The sequence below is a fragment of the Lathyrus oleraceus genome, chromosome 6 (genome assembly GCF_024323335.1).
Source record: "Lathyrus oleraceus cultivar Zhongwan6 chromosome 6, CAAS_Psat_ZW6_1.0, whole genome shotgun sequence".
Taxonomy (NCBI): domain Eukaryota; kingdom Viridiplantae; phylum Streptophyta; class Magnoliopsida; order Fabales; family Fabaceae; genus Lathyrus; species Lathyrus oleraceus.
The window spans coordinates 431,970,947-431,996,080 of record NC_066584.1 but is presented as its reverse complement, the minus strand read 5'-3'; the positions used below and the strand labels follow the sequence as shown (position 1 = coordinate 431,996,080).

Here is a 25,134-nt window from a genome sequence, read left to right as displayed (position 1 = left end):
TTGTGTAGGAGGAGCCAATAACAACATGACCTAAGAATGACCATCGCGTAAAATATTTCTTTATATCCTTTTTATATTATTTAAATCTTTCTTCACCTCTAATTTAATTATCCTCTATCCAATTTATTCTTCTTACTATAGAATCCACATATATTCTTATTACATCTTAAAACTAACTAAATTTATTTTTTACAATTTTTTTATTATAAATGTTATTAGTAATTATCTCTCTAATATTATCATTTCTTCTTTTATTTCATTTAGTCTTAAGCCACATCTAACACAACATGTCTACTACACTTAATTTATTTCTTTTTTCTTTTTTTCAACATAAAAAAATATAAAAACAAAAATTAATTAATTAAAAATAAAATATAAAATATAAAATATTTTTTATAAAAATAAAATTAAAAGAAAAAGTAGGAGTTGGTTTAGCGGGCTCCCGGCCCACGTCGGGGTATCGGGTTTGGGTTGTTTGCAGCAGCGAGAGGCGGTGAAGTCCCAAGACTTCAACCTCACAAACAGACTCTGATTCACCTCAATCTCCCTCCTCTTTCTCATTCTCTTCACTCCATTTCCTCACTCAATCACAATCACAATCACAAGAGTGAGAAAATGATACCGTCTCAGGTCGTGAACACGTATCCATTGTCCAGCTACACCTTCGGCACCAAGGAGCCCAAGATGGAGAAAGACACCTCCGTCGCTGATCGTCTCGCTCGCATGAAAGTCAAGTTCGTATCTCTCTTTTTCATTTTTCATTACTATCCTTTAATTCATTTTACATGATCTTCCGTCACTGGCTAGGTCACACACATTCAACCCATAAACCCTAGAAAAAACCCCAATTATACTATACTCTTTGAAATTTATCTAAAGATTTTCTACTTTTAACCTAGCCTCTGTCCTTACTAGTTCAAACATGAGAAATCCTGTTAAACCAGAAAATTTTGCAACTGTATATTGACTCCTTTTCATACCCCTGGCAACTTTTTTGCGTCCATACAACAGTTGGGGGTTTCTTGAATTGTTGAGCTTAATTCTCGGGCATTCTTGACATCCATCAAGTTGCGAGATGCTATCATTTTCAACCAAACCGTCGCATTGATTCTATTGATACATTCCCATATATGTGAAGAGCCCAAGGTCCATCCTTCATTTTATAAAATGATGGAAGCTATAAAGATATGTAGTCTAGCCTGTTTGCTTTGATGTGCTCTCGAGTTGTTTTCCTCATTTTTCGCATCACATCCAAAACTATAAGAAATATACTTTGTATTTCACATGTTTGTAAAACAATACATAAGGTTATTTGAGGATAATCTCTCGACATTTCTCCTATCTTTCATGGTAAGCAGTGTTCCTTTCAATAGAGTTTGATTCCTCTCAACCATCTGCACTGTTTTTCATCATCTCTGCTAACCCTTCTATACCCTATACAGTTTCTGCTCTGCTCTGATTTTCTTCCTTCAAAATCAAGGATAAGTTTCTGGTTGTATTATAAGTCAGTGCTCAGTGCAGTGCAGGCCGTTAGCATAAAACTCAAATTGCTACCCGAATTGCTTAATCAGATTGGTTTGGCTCAGGAAAATTTCTTCAGGGTTTTGCATCATGGATGAATGGAGACACCTTACATAAATTTAAAATGTTTGCCATCATTGATTCAACATGCTAGCTTCTCTATCTTGTTTCTTCTCTCCTACTCCTTTCCTCCCCCACTACTAACTCTCCCTCTAATGTCTAAATCTTAACTGCTTTTGTTGTGGTTATGACATCTGTCATTCTTTAAGGGCAACAATCTGAAATCTCTAGGGAATCACTGGTGAAGTGGGGCTATTTTTAATTTCTTTTTTTAATTATCTTCTTTTGTCTCTCCTAAGTTTACATTTGAAGAGCATCAAAATCTTTCCTACAAATAAAATTTAAAGCTTCATTTTCAAGAGGGGCACTGAGAATGAAGAACTAAATTCTTAAGTCATAGACAGGGTTTTGAATTTCAAGTACTCTTCTGATTGAATGTAGGAGCAAAATCAAATAGTGAAAAGACAATGAGAAACTTTGTAGAACTGGACTTATTCTTATATAATCTTTTTACTTTTTCCTTTTCCTGTGTGCTGCTCAAATTGTTTACAAAATATAATTATTTCCTTCGTTTCCAAACTACAGTTATATGAAAGAAGGAATGAGGACCAGCGTGGAAGGAATTTTACTGGTATGTTAACTGATTGTTCTCTTTCACTTCCCTCCCCCCTGTTTTGTTAAGTTTAAAACTTTAAATATAACCTTACCATATTTTGCGGTATCAGGTACATGCATATGAAATGATGTCATATCATCTTATCACGAGTCATCTAAAGATATACTCCATCTAGTCCTATTTATAAGAGAAAGTTGACTTTTTAGATTAATTGAATAATCAATGTATGTGGTCCATGATACACAGTCCAGATACACTGATTATTCAATGAACTTAAAAAGTAAATTTTCTCTTATAAATCTGACCGGAGGTAGTATCATTTAACTCCAAGTCTCTTTTGACGTGTTGAACTTATAGTTTTCTTTAGTCTTCCTCTACTTCTAACTTACTGGATATCATCCATACGATCTACACATGCTTTTATGGACTTTCTCCACATATGCTCAGGCTTCCCAAAACAAAAGTATACCATATTTTCTACAACATGAGTTGCCTCTACTTTTGGTTAATGAGATAATTTTTAATCCTATGTTGTCTTGTATGATTACTCATCCATTATAGAATGGTTATCTCTACAATGCTGATCTTATCTCTACATTAAATTTCATACATGACTAATCTTATAGTCGTGCACTTAAGTTTATCTCTAGGGTTGAGTGGTAATCTTTTTTATCCCAAATTACATCCGAAACATTCCTCTATTTCATCCAGAAGTTTGAATCCTATAGTGTTGACATCTCCTTTCATCTCCGTATAATTTTGTACAATGGACCCAAGTTTCCTAAACCATAAGACTTGTGGGATCTAATTTACACCTCAATTTTATCCCAAATTACATCCGGATCATTCCTCTATTTCATCCAGAAGTTTGAATCCTATAGTGTTGACATCTCCTTCTATCTCCGTATAATTTTGTACAACGGACCCAAGATTCCTAAACCATAAGACTTGGGGGATCTAATTTCCACCTCAAAACTAGTATTTGTCTGCCTCCTGCTGAACTTGCATTCTGTATCCTCTATTTGGTTTGGTCACTTATCTGAATTGGAAGGTTGATATATATATTCATGACTTTATCATAACCTATGTTGCATTGTTGTCCACTCCACTCCCCCATGCAGCTTTAATATGTAGTACACTAGATCTATAAAATTGGTATTGGGCATCTAGTTATTTTCTTTAGGCACCCTTCTAACATGTACAAAAGGTGAATTAGTACAGGCTTATATTTTAGTTTGTAGAATGGAGGTGTGAGATTTATGGAGCAAAAAATACTTGCAGTAGAATTTTATAAGGCATGATAATTGACCTTCCAACCTGCTTTGGTTAGTAATAAATATTAATTTGCGAGTATAGTATCCAATCTGGAGCATCTATAATTCTATATTTAGATTGGATAGTGTTAGATTGTACATTTGACCTTCCACAAATCTTGATGGTGGGAGCCTTATGTATTGTGCTGACCATTTTGGGAGGGAGAGTCTTGGGGCAACAATGAGATCTTCCCTTAGGCCACATTGACGTGGGCCTTTTTTCTAGACCACACCCCTACGGCCTACCCCCATTTATAAGGGTGCGGCTACAGAACCCAGGTGCATGTTGACCAGAAGAGTTCCACCAGGGAGTGGGTATTAGACCTACCATACAGGAAACTGCCCTTTATGCTCATCCGACCAATTCCATGTTAAACTCGTCTTGGACATTTAATTTTTTTTATAATTTTTATATACTTGTTCCCACAATGTATTTCCCTACTATTTATGTGAAGAAAATACTTCCCCTCTAGTTTTCTTTCCTGTGGATTCTGTTTATTGTCATGCCTCAGCTTTGTGCTTCAATTTTGTAGGTACAAGAACACAATCATCCTCATATTCTTCTTCTGCAAATTGGAAACACATTTTGCAAACTGCCAGGTGGTCGTCTCAAGCCAGGAGAGAATGGTAGGGTCTTGCTTCCTTGCTCCTAATATGATGCTCTGAAAATAGCAACTTGTGATTATGCTAAATGTACCTTTTTTGGTTGTTTGCAGAAATTGAGGGCTTGAAGAGGAAATTAACTAGCAAGCTTGGCGCCAATTCACCTGGTCTTGTACCTGACTGGCAGGTATGATCACATACCTTTTAGATGTTTGAACTTTGAAAGTTTAGCAAGCTTGTTTTCTCTATACACTTATTCCCTGGCATCTTGCAGATAGGTGAATGTGTTGCAATCTGGTGGAGGCCAAATTTTGAAACCATAATGTATCCATACTGTCCTCCTCATATAACAAAACCTAAGGTAATATGTGATGGGAATATCATTGGTTGAAACTCTTGTATTGGTGGTACTTCTCTTGGTCTATGCTTACAACATGTATTAATATCTTATATGCAGGAGTGCAAGAAGCTTTTCCTTGTTCACTTATCTGAGAGGGAGTACTTTGCTGTACCAAAAAACCTGAAACTGCTTGCTGTTCCATTGTTTGAACTCTATGACAATGTTCAGGTAGGGTGTTAATCATTATGACTTTTGTCTTATGTTACTCGATTATATAATGAAATTATATATAATGTAGAGATATTTGATGACTATCACAAATTAATGGAAACACATGCTCATAAACTGAAACTATTTTCTTTCAAGGAAATCATTTGAATGTAACATGGCAGATTCTTGGGCTCATCTACAGTTTTTGGTGCATCTTAGAATTTTTCATCTCATGATTGATTGGTCATAGAATTTAGTTTTGGAACTTATTCATATTATTATGCTTGCTAGTCAAAATATGATAGTAATTCTGTGCCGTGTCTTATGAATTTTGTGTATCAATTAATTGCAGAGATATGGACCAGTCATATCCACCATTCCTCAGCAACTTTCCAGATTCCAGTTTAAAATGATCACTAACTGACCGTAATCGGAAGCTTAGACGTTCCGATAGAATACTGCTTTCCATTTGTTATTTTGAGAACTAGGACTGATTTGATACATTATCCTAAACCCCAAACCCTATTGTCATGGCATAATATGGTTAAAGAACTATTTTTGAAGTGTGTTTCTAAATAGCTTTGTAATTTGTGACACTGTTTGTATTAATTCATTGGATTGTGGGTTGACTTATCGCAATTGCCAACCCAAGATGGGAAACAACCCTGTAGGCTAGACCAGAAAAAACCGAAGTTGAAATCTATATGACGAATGAATATCGCGATCCCATGGTCATTTTCTCTGCCCTGCTCAAACTCTGAATATCAGAATGGAAAGGTATTGAGAGTTGTCAACTTCTGGTTTCATTGCATGTTTTTGGGAGGATTAATCATGAAAGGCACTGAGATGCTAAAATTGCACTGTAACACAACATAACCCTCATGTAAAAAAATGTACAAAACCAATATGTAGGATTTTTTTTTTGTTAAATATATGTTGAGTATCCAATACAATGGATTCTGTTGTAAGTCCAAGAACATTGTATGATTCCCTTTAAGGGTATGACACATACATCATTCACTATTAACTTTTTGGATAATGTTAACTTGTGTCCTAGGGATATAAAATAAAAATTAAAGAAAGTAATTTTGTGTTGAAAATTGTGCATTGATTTTAATAAAGATATAAAATTAATTTTATAATTGATTTTTTCAATACAATTTTTTTACAAGTGGACGTCTTATCTTGTGTCTTAGGGGTATAAGTTAACATTACCTTTAACTTTTTATAATATATCTTTATTAATTTACTTAAATGTCCAAGACACCCTTTCGGCCCCTCTCCTCTCAGACCACCAATCCCATGTATTAAGTGTTTTTGAATAATGACGGCGACTAAGCTTAAAACAAAATCATTCAAATACAAAACATAAAGTTATAATAAGTTTTTTTCTTCACGATTGTTGGTTTAGAAAATTGCCTCAGTAAATTCATGTTGATCCAAAACTTTTTATAACATGTCTTTATTAATTTACTTAAATGTCCAAGACACCCTTTCGGCCCCTCTCCTCCCAGACCACCAATCCCATGTATTAAGTGTTTTTGAATAATGACGGCGACTAAGTTCAAAACAACATCATTCAAATACAAAACATAAAGTCATAGTAAGTTTTTTTTTTCTTCACGATTGTTGGTTTAGAAAATTGCCTTCGTAAATTCATGTTGATCCAAAACTTTTTATAACATGTCTTTATTAATTTACTTAAATGTTCAAGACACCCTTTCAGCCCCTCTCCTCCTAGACCACCAATCCCATGTATTAAGTGTTTTTGAATAATGACGGCGACCAAACTCAAAACAACATCATTCAAATACAAAACATAAAGTCATAATAAGTTTTTTTTCTTCACGATTGTTGGTTTAGAAAATTGCCTCCCTAGATTCATATTGATCCAAAATCTGGGCTCGCCTTAAATTCAGACTGACCTTGCAGGCCTTCCAAATCAGGGACTCACACCCCTGGTTATACTTGACATCCTCACAATTTTTTATAATATAAATTTATCTTTTTTATTATTTACCTTTCAAACTTTTACATTTTGTAAAGAAAAATTCTTTCTGTAAAAATCAGAAGAAACAATTTTTTTGATAGTTATAATAAAAAATTCAATACGATAAATTTTGTCCAAGGGAGTTTTATGCATTTTTACCAGACATTTAAAAATCCGATATGAAGTTTTTCTGGATTGTTGAAAAAAAAAACGGAAATCTCTTGAACTTATATCGGATTTTTTTGAAAAAATTCAGAGAAATATTTTGAAGTTTTACTAGATTTTTAGGAAAAATCCGAAGTTGGTCGGGTTCTAATTGTTGTTAACAGAGATTTCAAAATTTTCGAAAAAATTTGTAGATTATTGGTTTCTTTTTGGAAAATCCCGATAAACTGGATTTTTTACATAAATCAAAAAATTTGAGAAAACTTTACTTTATACCCCTACATTTATCCATGTACCCCTACATTTTATAAAAAGTATCAATTTTATCCCTACATTTTATAAAAAATATCAATTTTACCCTTATACATTTTTAACTAATTTATTATTTTATTTTTAAATATTTTTTAAATTTTATTTTGCGTACCGAAAGAGTTTGCAAAAGAGTTCCGGTAGTATTTTTTAATTTTTCTTGTGTACCGGAAGACTTTGCAAAAGAGTTCCGGTACACAAAAATTGACTATCGGAACTCTTTTGTAAAGTCTTTCAGTATACAAAAAAAAAATTAAAAAAATGTTTGAAAAATGAATACTGGAACTCTTTTGCAAAGTCTTCCGGTACACAAAAATTGACTACCGGAACTCTTTTCCAAAGTCTTCCGGTACATAAAAATTAACTTTCGGAACTCTTTTGCAAAGTCTTCCGGTACACAAAAAAATATTTTAAAAAATGCTTGAAAAATGGCTACCGGAACTCTTTTCCCAGGTCTTCCGGTACACAAAAATTGACTACCGGAACTCTTTTGCAAAGTCTTCCGGTATACAAAAAAATATTGAAAAAATGCTTGAAAAATAACTACCGAAACTCTTTTGTAAAGTCTTCCGGTACACTTTTTTTTAAAATAAAAATAAAATAATAAATTAGATTAAAATATATAAGGATAAAATTGGTATTTTTATAAAATGTAGGGGTGTAGGGATAAATGTAGAGGTATGAGGTAAAACTTTCAAAATTTGATAGTTCAATATGCTTTATTTGTGCAGTCCTGATCCTGATGGTCACATGTGTGGATTTTATTTAGTTTTCACCACTGACGCGGTATATTTTACATAAATGTTTACTTTTTAAGTAGTTCAAATAGACTTATGATATTCCTGACATTGATAATTTATTTTGTATATGTTGTAAATGTTATATATTTTCCTTTCGAGATGACGTTTTTGCATGGACGCAGTCTATTGGTAAACATCATGACATTTTTGTTACTATTCATTTCCATACCATAAATGGGATGAGAGGGAGAAAATATAAATTGATTATAAGTTGTGAGAGAGGAGGAAATTACAAGAAGGATGTGACTGTAGGAAGTTATACTATGAAAGTGAAATGTCCACTTATGTTGAGATATATGCCAAGTGGAAGTGGTTGGTAGGTCACAGTTAAGTGTTTCACAATCATACATTAGCTAAGGACTTAGATGTGAATGATGTATTAGGTTGTTTAAAAGACCATGAAAGAAAGTTTGTGAATGACATGACCAAATACAAAATGTAGATATTTCTGCATACTTTTGCGAAATATCCGGTACACTTGTAAAAAATTCGAAAATTCTTTATCCAAATAGTAAAATTTACAAAAAAACGGTATCTGCATCAAAAATCCGATATTCACTTACACTTTTAAAAAAATTGAATTTTTTTTATAAGGACATCGCGTAATCACAGCTGCCTTATGAGGGTGCCATGTCAAAATTAGGGAGTGGTAGAATAAAACCTCTAAATTTGGATTAGCCTCCATGTTGATCCAAAATTTGAGATGACTTCCTTGTTGATCCAAAATCTGAGACGACCTCACTACTTGCCCAAAATTCAGACTACCTTTTATTATGACCTAAAAATTGAGTTGATCTCCGTGTTGATTCAAAATTTGGGTTGATCACCATGTTATCCCAAAATCTAGGATGACCTCCCTGCTCACCCATTACTTAGGTTGACCCCTCCATGATAGATCAAAAATTTGGGTTGTCCTCCATGTTAGCTTAAAATTCATATTGACTTTCACATTAATTTAAAAGTCGAATGAAGTTACATGGTTACTTAAAATTTTGAACAATATAAACTATGAGAATCAAGTTAATTATGAGTTCTAAGCATTTTAGGCTGAAAATATAACACACCTTAGATACTGCATTATCTGTGTGTTTATAAAAGATGAAGGACATATTACTTTTCTCTCAAACACATTGTAGTGGGAGACTTATCCTATGTTTTGTTTTGTGGTGAAAAAAATTGATTTTGAGTCCGACATAAATTGATTTATGTTTGGATAATTTTATGTAAAATTAAGTTGAATAGTAAATTTCAATGCAAAAATCATGTTTAAACTCAAAAGCTATCAATTGTAGCTTTTAAGTAGAATCAATTATGGAAATATAATCAATTTTACTTCAGAAGAACCGACCACCTCAAAATCTTTCATAAATTAATTCTATATCTCTAGAATTGCTTTTGTCTATTTCAAAACCTAAATCAAACATACATGTTAGATGAAATAAACTTGACATTTTAATTTGGCAGAGAAACTATGTCCATCCGAAAGTTGTTAAAATTATACATGCTTTAGAGATATAAATTAAATCACTCAATGTAGTTACACCATGAACTAGTTTCAAGGGTAGCCTTGAATGTTGGCTGACCATAGTTTGTGGAAGCTAAACATACACATGTTCCCACTAGTATAAATTTTAGTCACAACAATGAGTGTGAGAGTTAAACAATAAGAGCAAAAGTTCTAGTGAGCTTTTGTGCTTTAGAAGAAAGTTTTAATGTTATTTTGAGTGTTTATTTTTATATCTTCTTAAATTTTTCAAGACAATAATTTTATTTGTCAACATTTGACATTAGAGCTTGTTATAGCAAAATAACTGCAAGTTCAAGCACAAGTCAAGTTTAGCAAGTCTAAATAAGTGTCTTCGAATATGATGGTAAATCATTTTTTTTCATGAGGAAACACCTCATGGAGTCGTGTCTAAACACTAGCAGGTGCAAAGATATTATCAATAACGGTTTTGTTGAACCATCTGAAGAGGATAAAGAAAAAAAAGATATGTAACAAGTTGAGATAAATTGTTTGCTCAACGAAAAAGCTATGTTTTTCATTTGTCAATTTATGGAATTGCATGTTTTTGAGAAAATTTTCCATGCAAAAACAACAAATGAAGCTTAGGAAATTTCGCTCAAAACGTATGAAGGTGTTGACCACATAAACAAATGAGTTTGCAAGACTCATAACACCAGTTTGAATTGATAGAGCAAGGGAGACATGAAAACATTCGTGATTATTTTTCACGAATAGATAAGCTAGTCAATTAAATGAAATCCAAAATGATGACGTAAAGGAGAAGGAGGTTGCATAGAAAATTATGCACACTCTTTCACCTCAATTTGATTTTGCAGTAGCAATCTGTCGTGGTACAAAAAACACAATCACTGGCGCATCACACACTCGGGGTGATAAACAGAGTCGCCACTAAAATTTATTTATTCCCCAAAAAAGAAAGAGAAAATATCAATAAAACCTTTAAAGATTACAAAGATATGGTTGTCGCAATCAAATTGGGTTCAGGAGTCAATTATACAAGGAAAAAATATTAACACTCCTCATATCTGTTGTACTCAACGAGAACCATTTAGTTAGTTTTGTGTTAAGTGTTGGCTTAAAAATGTTTGCGTTCCTCGAGTTATTAAAAAGTTTGAGATAAAAGAGAAGGACTAAAAATTTATTAGGGTGCCTGACGAGACTTTGAATCTCGCTCCTACGTATCTCCAGGTACGATGAAGAACTCAAGGCTACGTAGTTCTGGATAAAAAATGTTTGTTTGTGGGTCGATTTTAGTGAAAGCTATTTTATCACAATTGAACGGAAAATATTGCTTACCCAAAACAGTGGAGGATGTGACGTTTGCATCACAACATAATGGACTTACAAATTAATATTCGCGGGAAAATGTCGCTTAGCTCACTCACACATATAAGTGGACGAAACATTGTTTTGCATCGTCTCGAGACGAAATATCTTTCGTTTAAAAAAAGTTTTAAGTTTTAAGCCAAAAGGCAAAAGGTTAGATGTGTTTGATTTTTTTTAGGGTTGGAAGACGAGTATTTGGACTTGCAAGCTATTACATATTGAGTCTAATACTGGGAACTAGGATTGAATATTATATTCAACTAGTCTTTTTAATCCATTTTTTGTGTGAAAAGGTTTGTAATATTTACAAACGTTTTAAGCGGAGGACAAATACTCAGACTTGCAAACTATTACGACTTAGGTGTAAGTATTAGATACTAAGATTGAACATTACATCCAACTAGTTCTTTTTATTGCGAAAGGAAAAGACGTATTTGATGAATTTTGGGAGGAAGACAAGTACTTGGACTTGCAAGCTATTACGACTTAGGTCAAATACTCGGGACTAGGATTGTACATTACACCAAACTAGCTTTTTTAATCCATTATTGTTGAAAATGGTCAAAGTATTTAAGCTAGTTGTTTTGAATTTATTTGAGAAAAAAGCCTTATGTTGGGTCAAGCATTTCAATTTGCATTGCAAAATGAAATGAAAAATGATTTGAATTGGTATGAAAATGATTTTTGAAATTGATTTAAAAAATTATTGAAAATTGAAATTGCACAAAATATCGAGTACGATTATTTACATATGTGAAGATATAAAAATAGGTTTATAAAAGAATTACCTAATTGACTTAACATATTGAGATTAATTAAACAAATAATCAAGTAATCTAATTAACAATTAAAAAACAATTAATGAATTAAATCTAATAAATTAATCAATTAAATAAATAATCAATTAATCAAATACTAATTTAAACTAATCAATAATTTAAAAAAAATTTAAAAAATTAAATAAAATTAAGACGGGTGGATCTAGGGGTGTTCATGGGTGCGAGTTGACCCACGAATCCGCTGACCCAAACCAACCCAATCCATAAATTACTCGAACTTATTCATTTACGAGTATACCCAACCCAACCCATAGCAACCCGTGTAGTTTTGGTTCGGGTATCGGGTTTGAGTTTTGCAATTCGCAGACCCGTTGACCCAATCCATTGATGTGACTTTAGTAATTTCTTATTATTTTAAATAAAAATATATAATTAATATCTCACTAATAACCATAATTTTTTCAAAAAAAAAAATATTCTCCACCAATAATACTACTAGACCAATGAGTTTATGTAATTTTAAGATTAAATGTTGTTTCTTATTTTCTTTTATATCATTTCCAAGTTATTGTATTTTATAGAAATAATGTGCCTTGTTGAATTTTATACTATTATAAAGTGTTATGTCGAGTTGGTGAATTTCATTAGATATTATATTATGTGTTTAATTGAATTTGAGTGTTATAAATGAATATGATTGTATTGAGTTGTGTTATATATCTTTTAAAATCGATAAAAGGAATCATAAAAAATATATTTTTTATTTGAAACACACACCGCGAATCAAACTCAATCCAACTCATTAATGAACGAGTGAGCTTGGGTTGGTTTTGATAATGAAATTGCGGGTTAGATGACGGACCCAACCCATTAAATTTTGAACGGATTGGGAAACAGGTTAGGTTAAATCCGGTCCAACCCAACCCGCATACACCCCTAGGCATCAATGTTTATATATAACGTGTATTAATAAAAGACAAGAGGTCCAATGTACTATCAAAACTAAACCCTAATTTTAACATACAAATAAAAGAAATAAAGAAATAAAATATAATAAAATTGTACGCCACAAGGGGGAAGCATCCCCACTTTAAACCATTTGAGCATATTTTTTAAAAAAGAAAACTAACACCAATAGTAATTTCATAGACACTTTGCAAGAATTAAAAAAAAAAAAAAAGATACCACATGGTGAAACATTCTCTCTGAAACACGTATTTCTTCTCCTTTTCAATCAACATTGGAAGTGCACATGGGGGGCGATTATGCGACTGGAAGGAGGCAAGTGCGGTGCGGCCGATAAAGTTACCACTTCCGACGACCAGTTTGCAAGCAGTTTTAGACCTCTCTTCCACTTGCTTATGTTTTTGCTTCCTCTGTTTAGTTTTTCTTCTGGTTTTGATTTATGTTATGGGTTTCATGATGTTATCCATGGAAGAGAAAGTTGTGGGTGAAAGTTGAAGAAAGATTTTAAGGAGGGTGTGTATGTTGTGTGTTGTTACATTTTCGTGTTGCTGTTAGTTGGTTATGAGATGTTAAGGCATGGTGTTTGAATGAAGCTTTGTTGCAAGCGATTTGTATTGTTGAAGATGTGGCTCACGTTTTTGCTTGAAGAGAGAGGTTTTGTCATGATGGAAAAAGGTGATGAAAACGCATATGAACATTATTGAGGGGGAAAGTATGTGGAAGCAACAATATAAATGATTATTATGTGGTTAATATTGTTGAATAAACTTTAATGTCATAGTTAATAGGTTTTATTAATAAATTAATGGAGAGATTTGGAAAGTCAAGAGACAGTGGCCAAATTAATAGTGTTTACTAATTATCATAATTCCTAGAATAGCTAAGGGTTTCTGAGTATGTATAAAGACCAAAATTGTACTCTAATAAAACACAGAAGTTTATAAAACAGTTGTTTCTTCTGTCAAATTGGCATCAGAGCTGATGGCAAACATGATGAATCAAATGCCGTTGCCACGGCTAACGAAGTTAAATTACGAAAACTGGAGTATCCAAATGAAAGCTCTTCTCGGATCTCTAGACGCGTGGGAGGTGACTAAAGATGGGTTTGAAGAACCAACAGATGTTGAGGGATATACGACAGCTCAAAACAAGGCGTTGAAAGAGACGCGATCGAAGGATAAAACGACACTATACATGCTGTTTAGGGCTGTTGATGAATCAGGCTTCGAAAAGATTGCCGGTTCGACTACGTCGAAAGAAGCGTGGGACACGCTAGAGAAAGTGTTCAAAGGAGCAGATCGAGTAAAGCAAGTTCGACTCCAAACACTTCGTGGCGAATTGGAGAGGATGCAGATGAAAGAGTCAGAAAATGTATCTGACTACATCACGCGTGTACAAAAGGTGGTGAACCAACTCACCAGAAATGGCGAAACAGTAACTGATGCACGAGTTGTCGAAAAGATTTTGAGATCTTTAACAGATAAATTTGAGAATATTGTGTGTGCAATAGAAGAGTCGAAGGACCTTTCGACGCTCGCATTCGAAGAGCTCGCTGGTTCCCTCGAAGCACACGAACAACGTAAGATGAAAAAGAAGGAAGAAGGAGTAGAGGACGCAAATCAAACCAAGGAGCAAATCAAAGACGAAAAGGTACTCTTTTCTCAAAATTTTCGAGGAAGAGGACGTGGTCGTGGAGGACGTGACAGTGGTCGAAGTGGTAGAGGCAGCAACTTCGAGAGAGGACAGTCGATCCAGCAAAATTGGCGTGGCAGAGGACGTGGTCAAAGAGGTGGTAGGTCGAACCATTCCAACTTTGAATGCTACAAGTGTGGCAAGTATGGTCATTATGCGAAGGATTGTAACTCATTCGAATTCTATAACTGTGATAAAGTGGGACATCTTGCAAAAGATTGTCGAATCGAAAAGAAGGTAGAAGAAACAACCAATCTAACTTTGGAAGCTGAAGCAAATGAAGGTTTTCTCTTGATGGCTCAAAATGAGATCAACTCAAATGACAATGTTTGGTATCTTGACTCAGGAGAAAGTAACCATATGTGTGGTCACAAACACTTGTTTAAAGAAATGAGAAAGATTGAAGATGGAAATGTGTCTTTCGGAGATGCATCAAAAGTGAAGGTCGAAGGCAAAGGAACGATTCGTTACCTGCAGAAGGATGGGTTGATTGGATCAATTCAAGATGTTTATTATGTACCAAATCTTAAAACCAACATCTTGATGTTGGGACAACTTACAGAAAAAGGTTATTCGATACTTATGAAAGAACGGATACTGCATTTGAAGGACAAACTGGGACATCTGATTGCTCGTGTCGAAATGGAGAAAAATCGAATGTACAAACTGAATCTGATAAACGTTCGAGAAAAATGTTTACAAGTAAGTGTCGAAGATAAAGCGTCACTATGGCATCTACGCTTTGGTCATCTACATCACGCTGGTTTAAAAAGGTTGGCGAAAAGGAACATGGTGCATGGACTACCAGATATGGACTATGAAGGAAAGTTCTGTGAAGAATGTGTGCTTAGCAAACAAACAAGAACTTCATTCCAAAAGAAGGCAGAATATCAAGCTAAGCATATCCTTGATTTGATTCACACCGACATATGTGGGCCAATCACGCCAGAATCCTTCAGTAGCAAAAGGTACTTTATTTCCTTTATCGACGATTACTCACGGAAGACATGGGTTTATTTCTTGAAAGAAAAGTCTGAAGCATTCGAGGTGTTCAAAAGGTTCAAAGTAATGGTGGAGAAGGAGACCGACAGACACATTAAAGCAGTTCGATCAGATAGAGGTGGTGAGTATACTTCGACAGCTTTTATGAAGTATTGTGAAGAGCAGGGTATAAGGAGATTTCTAACTGCAACAATACTCACCTCAACAAAATGGGGTGGCTGAAAGGAAGAATCGAACAGTCCTTGACATGGTTCGTTCAATGCTTAAAAGCAAGAACACGCCAAAGGAATTTTGGGCAGAAGCTGTAAAATGTGCCATTTATGTTCAGAACCGATGTCCACATTCGAAGTTAGAAGATCAAACACCACAAGAAGCACGGAGCGGACATAAGCCAATAATTTCTCATCTCAAAGTATTTGGTAGTGTGGCTTATGCACACGTACCAGATCAACGAAGAACGAAGCTTGAAGACAAAAGTTAGAAATTCATACTCATTGGGTATGATGAGAAAACAAAAGGGTACAAGCTATTTGATCCCATAAGAAAGAAGGTGATAGTGAGTAGAGACGTTCGAATAAACGAAGCAAGTAAGTGGGACTGGAACAGTTCGACAGAAGCTGTTGTCGAAGTTGAAGAATCATCTGTTGCTGTACCATCAAATATTTCGACAAAACTTGAAGATTCTAACAATGAAGATGAACCTACACAACCCAGAATGCGAAGTTTGCAAGATCTGTATGATTCGACAAGTGAAGTGCACCTTGTATGTCTCTTGGCAGATGCTGAAAACATCAGTTTTGAAGAAGCAGTACGAGACAAGAAGTGGAAAAGTGCCATGGACGAAGAGATGAGGGCGATTATCCACAACAACACTTGGGAGCTAGTTGAACTGCCAAAAGGTAGTCAACCCATTGGTGTAAAGTGGGTATTCAAGAAAAAGATGAACGCTCCAGGAGAAATAGAACGATACAAAGCGAGACTTGTTGCGAAGGGATACAAACAGAAAGCAGGAGTTGATTATGACGAAGTATTTACACTTGTTGCAAGAATGGAGACAATTCGATTACTCATATCTCAAGCTGCTCAGTTCAAATGGCCAATATTTCAAATGGATGTCAAAATAACTTTTCTGAATGGTGTACTAGAAGAAGAAGTCTATGTTGAACAACCACTCGGGTACATGAAAGCTGGAGAAGAGAAGAAGGTACTGAAATTGAAGAAAGCGCTATATGGGCTGAAGCAAGCACCGCGGGCATGGAACACACGTATCGACACATACTTCAAGGAGAACGGGTTCGAGCAATGTCCGTACGAACATGCCCTCTATGTGAAGAAAAATGGAATGAATGTATTACTTGTTGCTCTCTATGTCGATGATCTTATTTTTCTGGGCAGTAAAGATCAGATGATAGAAGAATTCAAAAGCACAATGACACGTGAACTCGAGATGACAGATTTAGGCCTGATGAGATTCTTTCTTGGTCTGGAAGTTCGACAAGAAGAAACAGGAATCTTCATCTCACAAGAAAATTATGCAAAAGAAATCTTGAAAAGATATAAGATGGAAAGCTGTAATCCGACTTCGACGCCAATGGAACCAGGAACAAAATTGTCGAAATTTGATGGAGGAGAACGTGTCGAAGTAGGAAAATATCGAAGTTTGGTAGGAAGTTTTCGCTATCTCACATGTACAAGACCAGATATCTCATTGAGTGTAGGCATTGTAAGTCGATTCATGGAGGAGCCAGTTTACACACATTGGAAGGCATTGAAGCGAATTCTGAGGTACATCCAAGGAACAGTGTCACTTGGGATGTTTTACTCGAATTCAGACAAATACAAGTTGGTTGGTTACTCTGACAGTGATTGGTGTGGAGACATAGACGATCGAAAAAGCACTTCTAGATATGTGTTCTTCATGGGAAATACTGCATTCACTTGGCTTTCTAAAAAGCAACTAATAGTAACACTTTCGACATGTGAAGCAGAATATGTAGCAACATCCTGGTGCGTTTGTCATACAATATGGCTCAGAAGATTGATGAGTAAAATGGAGCTAGAACAGAAAGATGCAACAATAATACAAGTTGACAACAGGTCAGCAATCGAGTTAGCAAAGAATCCAGTAAACCATGAAAGGAGCAAACACATTGACGTTCGCTTCCACTTCATTCGAGAACACGTGAAGGAAGGAAATGTCAAATTGAAGCATGTAGCAAGTAAGGACCAAGCAACAGACATTTTCACAAAACCACTATCAAAAGAAATCTTCGACAGAGGCAAGAAATTGATAGGCATGATGAATAGAAGAAACATTTAAGTTTACAGAGGAGTTTTGTTGAATAAACTTTAATGTCATAGTTAATAGGTTTTATTAATAAATTAATGGAGAGATTTGGAAAGTCAAGAGACAGTGGCCAAATTAATAGTATTTACTAATTATCATAATTCCTAGAATAGCTAAGGGTTTCTGAGTATGTATAAAGACCAAAATTGTACTCTAATAAAACACAGAAGTTTATAAAACAGTTGTTTCTTCTGTCAAATATGCAGGTTGGTTCCATATAATGTTGTGGCTGAAAGGGTTAAGATGAAAAGGTAGGTGTTGTGAAGTGAAATAGTATGTTGTAGGGATTTAAGAATGGAGAATCATGTTGGTGAGTTATTGTAGTGTAGAAGAAAATATGTGTGAGAGAGGTTGATGTGTGTTATGGAGATGCGAGAGGTTAGAAAAAAATTATGAAGGTTGTGGTTGTGTGTAACAGTTACTGTGTATGAAGGTTACATGAAGCATGGTGTTTGTGAAGGTGATATAAAGTGGTATATGTGTAGGTTGAAAGAAGAAGAAAAGTATGTTATGAAATGGAAAGAGGTTTTGTGTTGTATGATTTGTGAAGAAAGTGAGTAAGGTGATGAAAAAAGTGATTATTGCTTTCAAGAATAAGAGGAAGGGTAGGAGTGTCTATGGTGGGAAGATAATGATGTGGGAGAAGTTTTGCTTATTGGAAAAATAAGCCTACTGTATCGCCTTTTTTACTTTTCTATTTTTTCATCTTTTCAAATTGAAAGATATCTAGATCCTGGCTACAAGTGTGCGCGCCACTTGTGATTGTGTTGATGAGAATCATTGACCATGAGAGCATATATATATATATATATATATATATATATATATATATATATATATATATATATATATATATATATATATATATATATATATATATATTGGTTTTGATTTTTATTAAAACCCCATAATGCCCTTGGAATATTTTGAGTGTTACAATTAGTTCAAAAAATAATTCAAATATTTTATATAAAACCAAACTAAATATTTTATTTATTTTTTCTTGACATTTTGATTAAAAAAATAAAAGGAATTAAAAAATAATCGGACGCAAAAATGCGCGAAAAAATAAAATCAACACATTAAAATAATTTACGCGAAATAAAGTTATGAAGAACAGATAGATGTAGATCAAATCTCATAGTAAAAAGTACATGGTTGAAAAAGCTCAGGCTGATAAAAATGCAAACATAAATGAGTGCGATAAAACAAAACAAGCACTCTAGATTGAACTATGCGAATCATAGATCAATAAAACAGTCAGTTGCAAGTCCGAATTTGACATTTTTCGCCCGCTAATTTTATGCGTAATTGAAAATTGATTCAATCGATCTATTTGTAAAACTGAAATCTTATCCTGGTTGATTTTTTTAGACGTTATGCTGAAAGAAATGCATGTCATGATATGCATATGATGCAAATGTAATGTGAATGAATCAATTTATTATTTTAGGGGTAAAATTGGGGTACGACACAACTATTGAGGAATAAAAAGATATCATCAAAATGACTCTAAATAATTTATAAGCATCTTTGGAGTCACGTGAGATGTGAATGAATGAGAGACCTACTGCTACGTTTTAGCAAGCTCAAATAAATTTGAGAAATGAGGGACCTATGCAGTGAAGACCAAACCACTTTCAAAAATATCAGAGTTCTAAAGGAAGATGGATGAATCCTCAATATGAATCAAGCCAAGGAACACGAGGTAATGTCACATTTCAAAATAGATCTAATATATTCAATGTTACAAATGCCAAAAATATGGATATTTTCATTCAGAAAACAAATCTCATATTCAGTGCCATAACTATAAAAAGCATGATCATTATGGTGGAGAATGTCGTGCTAAAACATTGAATATTAGAGAAAGCCATGTTCGAGTTGCATAAATTGAAGATGAAATAAAGATGATGCGTACAACATGTCATGCAATAGCTAATAAAAGTGACAACCAATGGTTACCAGATACTGATTGTAGTATACATTTAAGTGGAAATAAAGAACTATTTTTTGACTAAGATGAAAAGCTTCATACAACAGTCAAGCTCGGTGATAATTTAAAACTTAAAATTTTGGGAAAATGAAAGATTGCCATCAGGTTGAAGGACGAATCTTTGAATTATATTTTTGAAGTATTCTACGTACCCGGTATATGTCAGAATCTTTTAAGTATGTGACAACTTGCTGAGAAGGACTATGATTTAAAATTAAACAAGAGAGAGTCACTACAACAAATAACACTTTTTATGACGAAGCTTTCACCTCGAACATGCCAAAAATCGAGTGTATAGGTCATGAGAACGACATGTTTGATTAAAAAAAACAACAACCTTTTCCCTCGGTTTTATAAAAAGCCGAGGTAATATAGCTATAACTGAGCGCCATATTTTCTCCATAAAAAATAATAAACCTATTACCTCGGTGTTTTTGAAAACCGAGGGAATATAGCTATAAGGGAGCACGTTTCGAATCCCTGTAACTGCATTTAATGTTTTTTTCAATGATTTCTCACTTGGTGCCTTCCAATCTTCCATTTTTTCTTAATTAATTTTTTTTCTTGTTAATTAGTAATTCTCAAAATTTTTGTTATCAATAAAAATGAATAGGCAATACTATGAAAGGAAATATTTCATTAATTAAAAACAGGACAACAAATAACTATTCTACATATTCAAAAGTCTGACTCCACCTAGCTTCAATAATATCACTATTAACTATCCTAATTGAGAGAAAAGTTCAGAAAGAACTCTTCCATATGATTTGGGGAAAATCATTTTCTTCCTAGAGATGATTATCATTTTCTTTAAGAAGTTAAAATGGTTAGAGGAAGATTAACTCGGATGTTCTTGGTAAGAAATAACAAGAGATACTTGTCATCTCAAGTAAGTGTTTCCAGTTATTTCTCTCTTGGACGGAGATTTGACACTAGAAGTTGATACAAAACTTTTCTAATTGGTAGTAGAGTAGCATGACTGTTGAGATTATCATAGTTGGCATAAATTAGGCGAAGGTGATCTGAATAGACTTTGTTGAATCTATAATGTTCATCAGAACAATCTTCCTCTTCACAATTTATTGTCTTAGCAATAAGTGTCTGGGTACTTGTGAAAGGAGAGCCATTGACATAGGACTGTATTGACTTAGCATCATGATCAGATGGTCCAATAGAGGAGTTTAACCAAAACTCTTTAACGAGATTAATATAGATGGGTCTATGAAGAATGTCAAAGTAACCATTCAACTTTTGTTTGCGAATAATTTTCCTTAGATAAAAACCTTTGTCTTTCAAATCATCGAAATTAACAAACTTTTCATTGATAACGAACACAAGATTTTCCTCTGAGGTGGTTGAAGACATTTTTGAAGAAAAGAAAAGACTTTGGAACTAGGTTTGAAGACACAAAAAGTTGGAAATGAGATGTTGAAACTATGAATAATGTTTAAATAAAGTGGAGAATATGAAGTGAAACAATCAGAGAAGCTCAAATGCCTCCTTGAAAATCCAAAAGATACGTTACCTTTCTGAATATGGACGATCATTGGTATTCTAGTGATATGATTCCAATGCGCGTCATGATTTAGTTTTTTAGAAATAGAAACCACATATTACCTCGGTTTTTAACAAAATCGATGGGACAGTCAACCTATTATCTCGGTTATTCAAAAAAATCCGAGGGGAAAATAATTCAGGAACCTTTTTTTTTATTATTATAATTTTTTTTGTAAACTAAATGATATATCCAGTTGATTTCCTTAATAACCGAGGGATAAGATAATTATATTTTATTATAAAAGCATTCGTTAAACATATTTTACCCTAATCCTAACTTATATGTAGCCGCTCCAAACTCGAACTCAACTCTTTTAGGATCCATCTCACAAAATGGTGTTGTTGTTGTTGTTATTGTTATTGTTGTATTTAGAAGCTTGAAAAAGTTCTCTATGATGGATTGCAAGTGCAGAAAAACATTTTTTCAATGTTGAAAAAGATAATTCCTTTAGAAGTTGGATGCATTAAATGGTTGGAAGATAACTCCTAAAAATTGGACGCATGCAATATTTGGAACACATAACTTCTTACACCAAAATTCTTTTTTTGTTGTATTATTATTTTTCAATATTTGTATAAATAATGTAATTTTTATAAAAAATAATAATAATAATCATGTTCATATCGGTTTTTAACAAAGCCGAAGGGATAACTTAGCATGATGATTCTAGATATTGATCGTCGTCCATACACAGATCTTTGCGGTTCATTTCATGATTATCAACGCTCGAGACACTAACATTAGTGATCCGCGTGAGACCTGAAAAATTTTCATTATAAAGGTCTTCTAATATCTACAATTGATAAAGAAACGTCATGAAGCGCTTGAAACTATCTACTTCCTCCACTTTAACTTTTGCCATTAAGAGTTATCTATGATGCATTGCAAGTGTAAAAAATTATCTGAGTTCAAGGTTTGTGTTTTTAAATGTTCATTTGAGCAAACAGTTATTTATTTTTCTAACTTTTTTTTGTTTTATATCAGAAACAAATAATTGCAAGGTGAAGTATTTGATCTTGCCCAAATATTAAGGAGTCGAAGATCCAACATATGATCTTCAGGGATAAGTTAATTTTTATTTTAATATTCTAGGTAAACAATGTAATATCCTCGGTAAATATTGTATTTTGTAAATAAATTATTTTTATTTATTTTCTGTGTAAACAATATAACGAATTTCAATTAAAAAAACAATTTTATCTTACCCTCGGTTTTATTGTAAACCGAGATGTATGAGACACTAGTTTTGTAAATAATAAAAATACATATGTTGGGATTCGAACCCATGTGTAAATTAATTTATCCCTCGGTGTTTAAAAAACTGAGGTGATAAACTGTTACTTTTTATGACGTCATTCGTTACCTCGGTAGTGCAACCGAGGTAAAATGTATTTCACGTCTGACATTCAAAATACTTTTTGTAGTAGTGGTTGCACCATCAATGATGCTGAGATGAGACATATAGCAACAACAAACATGTAAAACAATCGTGTACTTCCAATGAATATCAAGTATGATGTTGATATGTGTTGCAAAACTGTAGTTGTCGATGATAATTGGATTTGGCACATGTGTCTTGAACATTATAACTTTGATAACATCAAATTTATTGCAAATAAGAAATGGTTTATTGGCTTGCTGGTTATCCAAGCTCATGATCAACGGTGTGAATCTTGCTTACTAGGCAAGAAGCATCAAAATCCTTTTCCGAAATGGAATGCATGGAGAGCTACAAAACCACTTAAGTTGATGCACTATGATTTATGCTATTGGAAGTTGCATATAATGGAGGTAATAAATATTTTATTACTCTCGTTTATGACTTTAGAAGGAAGACGTGGGTTTATGTTTGAAAAATAAGTCGGATGCTTCTGATATGCTCAATAGATTTATAGTGTATGTTGAAAGGAGACGTGGTTATACTCTAAAAACCTTAGAACTAATAGGGGAACAAAGTATTGTTTGTGACATTTTATTAAAAAAAAGATATTAAACATCAAATCAATGCTAGATACACCCCCTCAACAAAAATGGAATGACAAAAACAAAGAGTAGAACTATCGTGGATATAGTGAAAAACATGTTGCATTTCAAAAATTTACCTAAAAGTTTTTGGACAGAAGCAATGACTTGTGCAATATACTTAATAAATAGATGTCCTATCAAAGCGTACATGATAAAAATCCATAAGGTTGGAGAAGGCAAAATCTAATTCTCAATAACTTGAATTTTTTTGGTTGTATTGTTTATGCGCATGTTCTAGATCAACTTAGGAAGAAGTATGACAACCAGGCATAAAAGTGTATCTTTGTAGGTTAGAGTGAAGAAATAAAAGCCTACAAGTTTACAATTCATAAACATAAAAGGTAGTCATTAACAAAGATGTTGCCTTCGATGAAGATGAAACGTGAAACTGGTAAAAGAAAAGAAAAAAGAGTTTATGCTTGTACCAATTAATATAAATGATGAAAGATGATAAAACGCTTTGAAAAGAAAAATTATGTACTCTTTATTTAGTAGGAACTGGTCATTAATGAAAGGAATTATTAGTTTTTGGACAAAAAAGGACATGCATGTAATAATGAGTGCTCTTTCTGTTGTTGTTATTTCGTTACAATGTGGTTTAAACATTGGTTTATCCTAATTTGTAGTAGTAATTTTTTTTAACAAACTCATTATGTTTCAAATAAAATTAACTTAAAAAAAAAGTAAAAAATTACTTTATGCTTTTGGTTGGGTATAACTTATTTATCTGTTTTGATTCCTTTATGTGATGTTGCAGTTTTTGGTGTTTTATTGTAACTAAGATTTTATATGTAGGCGCATTAAAAAGATAATAGATGTTATTGGATTATACATCCTTTGTTCATACTTGTATTCTTGATCTGTATATAGCTTTGTATATATAATGTATTTCTGTTAGCTTAGGTGGCAGGCTTAGATTGGTTACTACTTGTGTATATATAGCACCATTGTATCTACTTCCAATATCAATCAATGCAACAATATTTTTCCTTCTTCTTCTTCTTTACATTCTGCTGCACACTTTATGTGCATTCTTAAGCTTTTCTGTATGGGATCCTCCATTGTCAACATGGTATCAGAGCATACAATGCTCTGGTAGCCATTGCTTTCTTTTTTTGCTATTCGCGTTTCTTTTCATCTCTGTTCGCGATTTTCTTTCTTCTCCGTTCTTGATTTAGCTTCAATGGCAAACCAGAGCTATGCCGATTTTTCAACCAATTCTGCAAACCCTTACTACCTCCATCCAAATGAAAATCCAGCTCTTGTTCTTGTTACTCCGCTACTCAACGATAAGAACTATCACGTTTGGGCGCGCTCTATGCAAATCGCCCTAATCTCCAAAAACAAGGACAAGTTTATTGATGGATCCCTAACCAAACCCCCAGTTTCAGATCCATTGTACGCACCATGGATTAGATGCAATACAATGGTTCTTGCATGGATTCAGCGTTCAATCTCCGAATCGATTGCCAAATCGGTTTTATGGATTGATAGTGCCGCAGGAGTTTGGAAGAATCTGCAGATTCGGTTTTCACATGGCGATATCTTCCGCATTTCAGACATTCAAGAGGATCTCTACAAGCTTCGTCAAGGTACTCTCGATGTATCTAACTATTTCACTCAGCTTAAGGTCATGTGGGATGAGTTGGATAACTATCGACCGATACCGTTCTGTTCTTGCGCTATTCAGTGTTCTTGTGGTGCCATAGCTTCCATCAAGAAATACAGAGAGCAAGATTACGTTATACGGTTTCTGAAAGGATTATCTGAAAAATTTACTCATTCCAAATCACAAATAATGATGATGAATCCACTTCCTGATATCAATTACGCATTCTCACTTGTTATACAACAAGAAAGAGAGATGCATAGCTCCATCAATGGCGATAATCATTCTGCTAGCACTGCTGAGGAAACAGTTGCCTTACAAGTCCAGACTACTGAAGGAAACTATGCTGCCAAACAGGGTAACACTAATTACAAAGTCA

The 25,134-nt window shown here is 33.7% G+C and overlaps 1 protein-coding gene across 1 annotated transcript; it reads left to right on the top strand.

Annotated features, from left to right (window-relative positions):
• Positions 1-409: 409 nt before the first annotated feature.
• Positions 410-5,296, top strand: LOC127091116 (pre-mRNA cleavage factor Im 25 kDa subunit 2). Its single transcript, XM_051029668.1, has 7 exons — positions 410-734; positions 2,167-2,212; positions 4,044-4,137; positions 4,227-4,300; positions 4,388-4,474; positions 4,571-4,681; positions 5,016-5,296. Exons 1-7 carry the CDS (start codon positions 616-618, stop codon positions 5,085-5,087), a joined length of 603 nt encoding a protein of 200 aa, XP_050885625.1. The 5' UTR covers positions 410-615; the 3' UTR covers positions 5,088-5,296.
• The last annotated feature ends 19,838 nt before the right edge of the window (positions 5,297-25,134 follow it).

Coding starts and splice junctions, on each gene's coding strand:
- LOC127091116 (XM_051029668.1), top strand. CDS start 616: ATGATACCGTCTCAGGTCGTGAACACGTATCCATTGTCCAGCTACACC. Junction 2,213..4,043: donor GCGTGGAAGGAATTTTACTG/GTATGTTAACTG, acceptor TCAATTTTGTAG/GTACAAGAACACAATCATCC. Junction 4,138..4,226: donor TCTCAAGCCAGGAGAGAATG/GTAGGGTCTTGC, acceptor GGTTGTTTGCAG/AAATTGAGGGCTTGAAGAGG.